The sequence below is a fragment of the Puntigrus tetrazona genome, unplaced genomic scaffold (assembly GCF_018831695.1).
Source record: "Puntigrus tetrazona isolate hp1 unplaced genomic scaffold, ASM1883169v1 S000000002, whole genome shotgun sequence".
Taxonomy (NCBI): Eukaryota; Metazoa; Chordata; class Actinopteri; order Cypriniformes; family Cyprinidae; genus Puntigrus; species Puntigrus tetrazona.
In genome coordinates this window covers 150978-157111 of record NW_025047682.1, presented here as the reverse complement: position 1 = coordinate 157111, position 6134 = coordinate 150978, and the positions used below count along the sequence as shown (strand labels likewise).

General features: G+C 36.4%; 1 protein-coding gene across 1 annotated transcript in view; it reads left to right on the top strand.

Annotated features, from left to right (window-relative positions):
- LOC122331770 (F-BAR and double SH3 domains protein 2-like) overlaps nt 1-6134 on the top strand; it is a 15661-nt gene that overhangs the window by 6962 nt on the left and 2565 nt on the right. The window contains exons 11-13 of the mRNA XM_043229268.1: nt 1191-1307; nt 2565-2669; nt 5485-5646. Of these exons, the coding sequence (XP_043085203.1) occupies nt 1191-1307; nt 2565-2669; nt 5485-5646 (384 nt within the window). The remainder of the gene's footprint in view (nt 1-1190; nt 1308-2564; nt 2670-5484; nt 5647-6134) is intronic.

Genomic DNA, 6134 nt, shown 5'->3' with positions numbered 1-6134 from the left:
TTTATTTATTTAGTATAATTTTTTATTTTTTAGTTTTTTTTTTCTTATTTTTGTATTTTTAAAAATCCTCAGTAGTGTTAAAATTCACATACATTGTAATGTTTGTTTAGCCAGCTTTTACAGTCATATGTATGTAGATGCAAAGACATGGACTAAAATCCACTAATATTTAGATTTTACGGCAGTGCAACCAATTTTATTTTTATTTTTTTAAATGCATTTTTTATCACGTTTTTGTGACTGGGATGCAATACATAACCGAAGGAATATGGAGGGTGGAATTTATTCAAAAAGCAAAGAAAAGTCCATTTAAACGTATTCTAAGTTTATTATGAAAATGATTTCAATAACTACAAAGTTGGGGGTTGCTCAAAATGCTCTTCTGCTCAACAAGGCTGCATTTATTTGAATAATGTGAAATATTATTACAATTTATAATACCCGTTTTTAACAGTGATGTATTTTAAAATGTAATTTATTCCTGTGATCAAAGCTGAATTTTCAGTATCATCACTTCAGTGTTCAGCGTCACATGATCCTTCAGAAATCGTAATATTCGCTGCACAAGACACAATCCTGATTTATTATGGATGTTCAAAACGACTGCGCTTCTTTATAGTTTTTTGGAAACTGGAAAAAAGAGGGGAAAAACACAAACAGAAAAAAAATCCCAAACTCTTGAACAAAAAACTCTCTCATAAGAGACTTTTGTCTAAATGCATATTGTTTCCAGGTGTTTAAGCTCAGAGATAAATGCATGGGAGAGATGGATAATTAGTGAATGATGCTGAGAAATAGACTTGAAAAGATTTGAAAAGACTTTCTAACAACCTAAATGAAATACTCGTTCATAGATTTTACTGTACGTGTGTCACAATATTGTTTCATTGCATGCCTTATTAAACAGAAGAACCTCTACAATCCTCAGATTTATCATTTATGAACGTTTTTTTGTTCGTTTTTTTCCGCAATGCCTCTGCTAATCCAAGCAGGGCGGTTAATTATTTTGATCAATGAATCGTCCGTGCTTCAGCTCTGATTTCAGAGATGTTGAAATGTTCTCAGCACTTTTCTGGGTCTGTGCTTTTGTGTTTTTAATTGTGAATGTAATGAGTCCAGACCTGTGATTCCAGCAGGTGTGTGTTGCTGTGGTAACCAGGTCTCTCTCTCTCTCTGTGTGTGTGTTTCAGAGTCGACAGCTGGAATCGGAGACGGGAACCACCGAAGAACACAGTCTCAACAAAGAAGCAAGGAAATGGGCCACACGTGTGGCTCGCGAACACAAAAACATCATCCATTACAAACGGGTGAGAGGCGCTGGATGCCATACACACTCATTCACACTCCAAAACAACATCTATTACAAGCCTCGGCAGCACACAAACTTAAACGCTTAAAGCTGCACTCTGGAACTTTTTTTGTGTTCAGAAATGATACGAGCGAGCTCAATGCGTGTTTTTGGCTCGTCCTGGATCGCTTCGGCGCACCTATAATAAGTGTACATACTCGGACTATTTATACTGGTCGGGGTAGGCACCCGCGTGATTCGCCCACAGACATCAACACAGAGAAGTAGATCCGGCTGCAATGTTCTTCCGCAAGACGCATGCAGTTCTGTTTATTAACCGCTAGAGCGCCAAAGGTTACGGACTGCGGCTTTAAAGCTTCGAGATACAAATGAATACTTTCCTAATGATACAGTGTCGTGATTTTATAGTAATTGCGAATTACAACTAAGACGTCATTACAAACGATGAGACGTTAGGTGTCACATGAATCCAGAAATTAAATGAACCCTAAATCTGGAAGTTTTACATTTGAACATTTCTCCTCCCGATGTGTTTATTTTTGTTGTTTGCATCGTTCTCGATGTTGATTGTTTGCTGCGGGTTAATTCTACGGTGTTTTTGCCTACAATAAAGCGTATCTCAGTACAGTGTTATATAATATCATTTTTTTAGTGTAATGTTATTTTATTTCTAGGACAATTTTGTGAACTCCGGCCTCTTTTGAGGATTTGAGACCAATTCTGTTGAGATGCAAATTAATCATTTAAATACAGATGACTAAGACATAACCAAATATCAGTATCTATCATTTAATATCAAAATCCATCCAGGTCGCATACTTTTAACAAAATTAAAAGAAAAGTGAGTTAAATTCCCTTATTTTAGTATAATTATTTTTATTGTATTTATATTTATTCATTATAGTTTATTTCTACTTCAATTCATTCTTTTTATTTTCAAATTCTTTGCAGTACAATATTATACAATCTTTTTTGCATTGCAACACTATTATGTTTGATAATCGAAATGGATGTTTTTTAATACTTCCTTGAACAAAAAATGCACAAAATAATTTGAGAGATGCGCTTGACAAAAGCTCGTTTCTGAAAAGATTGTGGTCATAATTCGGGAACGTGAGTCGCTGCGTTAAACGGGATTGTTAGACTAGCAGCAGGAAATGCGTTCTTATACAGTTTTTTTTTTTTTTTCCTTAGGTTAGTTGCTTGATGAGCTAATTGAATTGAGCTGATTAACGGTAATTTGTTTCTCCGGCAGGCTCTAGAGGAATGCGAGACGCTCGGGACTCCGCCCACGGAACAGAGCCGGAATGAGCTGGAATTCCGAATAGAAGAGGCCAAGGAGAACATCCGCAAAGCAGAGGTGACGTAATGATGCTCATCGTGTTATTCGGAGGAACGCAAAAGGAGAAGTTCTGCGGGACGTTGGCGCTGCTGTAAAAGAGTTAGCTTTCAGTTTTGGCGTTTCCTTGGAGAAAGCATCCTATCGCTTCTGAAGGCTTGGGATATAGTGCACAAGTCGAATACGGTGCATGTACAATCGGTTTTCACTCGCATATTAAATTTACTATTTAATCATATTTAAAAAATACAAAATATTAGTTTTTTTAGTCATTTATGTTTAGTAACTACACACAATGTTTTTTTTTTTTTTATTATATAGATTTTTTTGCAGCTCGATCTGTATTTAATCGCCCTGCATGTGTGGCAGAGTAGTTTAGTGCGTTGCGTTTATTTGAGTAGCATTTCATCTGTCTTTATGACGCCAAACATGGCAGAAGTGCTTAGTAGTAACGTCCCAGATGTCTCTCTTTCTTGATATAACGCATGCATTTCCCTTTCCCCTTTCCGAACGGAGCTCCGTCTATCGATCTGCTCGGAGACAGGCTGTCAGTCTCTTTGTCTGATCAATGTGTCTTCTCCTCTAAGATGTCCTGCCGCGTCTTAAACGTGAATCCAGCAGTCGAGGCGCCCTCTGCTGGCCTCGTCTCTGACCTCTCTTATAGATTATGTATTCAAGGAATTCTTCATCCAAAAATGACGATTGTGTCATAGTTGAGTCGCTCTCACGTGGCTCCAAGCCCCTACGACTTCATTATTCTTTAAAAAGGGATTCTGTGAATATTTAGACTGGTTTATCCATGCGCCGGCACCATATGATGATTAAGAGATGTAAAAATGTTACATTCGGTTTTATTATTTCGAATGTACTTTGATTAATGAAAAGACTTTTAATAGTTTCAGTTAACATAAACAACACTGGAACTATTTTGTCGAACTAGCTATTAGCTTTTTTATTTTCATTTGCTTTTTTATATATTTTTATATAGCTTTACTTTAGTTCATTTCTATCTGTTTTCATTTTAATTTTGATTTGACTTTTATTATATAATTTTGTGCTTTATTTTTTGTGCATGTTTTTTAAATGTTTCTATTTGGCTTCATTTATTTTATTTCAGTTTTATTAATTCAACACTTTAACCGTCAAATTAATTTTCTTTATATTTTATGCAATCTTTTTTCTCGGTCAAGTCTTATAAGTGTTTTTTAATGAAAAAATAGAAATGCTGCCTTGGCAGCTAATTGAAATAAATGCATTTAAGTTACCGTTTATTCAGCGGTTATGAGCAATAACAAACAATAAATAAACCATAAAAGTGTGCTGTGTTAATAATTCTTTATAAGCCATGCAATAAATTGAAATTTTATGTTGTAATCCCTTGAAATAGCTCTCATGCATGCCAAACAAACTTCGTGCATGCCTTGCAACGGATAAAATCCTACCAAATTTGAATATTCATAAGTGCAAATTCCTCATTAGAAAGTCATATGAGTTTGGAACAATACGAGAGCGAGCAAATGATCACAAAATGGACATTTTTGAATGAGACGAATTAACGACGATAAGTAATTACAGAGGTTTTAAATGTCGCAGATAAAACACCATCTTTGTTTGAAGCTCGAAGCCAAATTGTAGTTCTCCATTAGTTCTTACAGACCATTTAATATTTAATAACCCCATTAAGAACTAATGGACGAGCAGCGGCAACCCAGCAAACAGAATAAGGAATGAAACGTAAAGTTGTAAACGTTGAGCTGGCACCAGGCAGTGAGCCGGAGGAGTCCGTGTTCACTCGTCAACAAATATTAAAAGTATAATTGCTTTTTAATTATTTGCTTTGAAATTTCTTGTCCCGTCAGAATTGCCCAGAAACAGATGAATGAGGGAGTCTCGAACGCTGTCTGTTGTCTAAATTGAAAGCGATGAGTTTGGCTGATAATGAGAAACGCCGAAGCCGGTGGACAGCTGTAGTTTAATGAGCGCAGACGTTACTGAATGTACTTCTGTCTTGGTTTTCTCTCGTCTTTTAAAATGCAGCTTTGTTCTTTCAGAGGCTACTTCCTTTCAGCGGTACGATCTAAATCTGTCAGTCTCGCTTTAAAGCTACGTCCATACACCTTCGGTTTTCAGCGCTCTATTTCATTGCGAAAAATGTGATTTTTGCAATATTTACATTTTTATTTTTCACGTTTCGCATGTAATATTTTGTTTATTTTACATCAGCTTTTTCAATTAAAATATATTTGAATAATTCTAATTTTGGTTGCTTGAAAAGAAGAGATTTTATTTCGTTTTTTATTATCATTAGTAAAAAAAAAAAAATACTAGATGATGATAAAAACTGTGTTATTTTTAATGTTTTTTTTTATTATATATTTTGTTTAGTTTTATTTGTTTTTCTTTTCGGATTTAGCCAATCTAGTGCTTTGACTTATTTCTATTCATTTTATGTTAAATTAGCTCGTTTAACTTCATTTCAGTTTTGGTTTAAATTCTTTAGTTTTTTTTAAATATTTCTTTGTAAATATTAATTTGTAATAGTAGCTGCTTCACTAGTAATTTACTGCTTCAGCTTGCATTTTTATAAACATAATTATTGTCAAATGTTCTGTATGTTTCAAGTATTTGCGTCTGTTTAAATTTCATTAATTGTAGTCTTAGTAATTATAGTAGCTAAACCTATTTCAGCCGCTACTTTCATACTATTTCTGTTAACACACAAAATGTTGAGTAGTTTTAATTCGCATTAACCGCCACTGAATGAACAGAACCAATTAGTTATTGATTCATAAGCAATAAATGCACGAACAGGACTGTGCTTTTTGTGTGTTTTCAGACAGTAAAGCTGAAAGCAGAAGCGCGTCTGGACCTCCTGCGGCAGGTGGGTGTTTCTGTGGACACGTGGCTGAAGAGCGCCATGAACCAGGTGATGGAGGAGCTGGAGAACGAGCGCTGGGCGTCTCTGCCCACCCTCACCACCCACGACCTCTCTCTGTCGGTGAGATCCCACACTTCACGTGCAGTCATCTGTGTTTCTATGTCAAATGATGCGGTCGATAAGAGTCCTGCCGAACTCCCCGACCCGCTCCTTCCTGATGCTGTCAGCGCCATTGTATTCAGCCCAGCCTAAACAAACGGCTGGCGCAGCAGAGAGGGATGATGTTGATCGCAGCAGTCAGACGCCACCTACGTTCTCCTGAAGCTGATAGATGCACTCACACAGATGCTGGAAGATGTGACGGTGACTTATGAGTTCTGGGTGGAAGACTGTCGTTCGTGCCAAGTACACGCTATAAGACCAAAGCACGTTTGACCGCTTAGGCTTTTCTGTTTTCAGTGTTTAGTTTACACACTTTCAGAGTTATGACCAAACGTCCTGATCGTCGACGAAAGAAATGGAGGAATATAGTGCAGCATTTTTTGCACAGAATAGGGGAAAAAGCACAAAAATAGGGATGAGGTAGTTGTCGGTGAAAAGCAGACAGC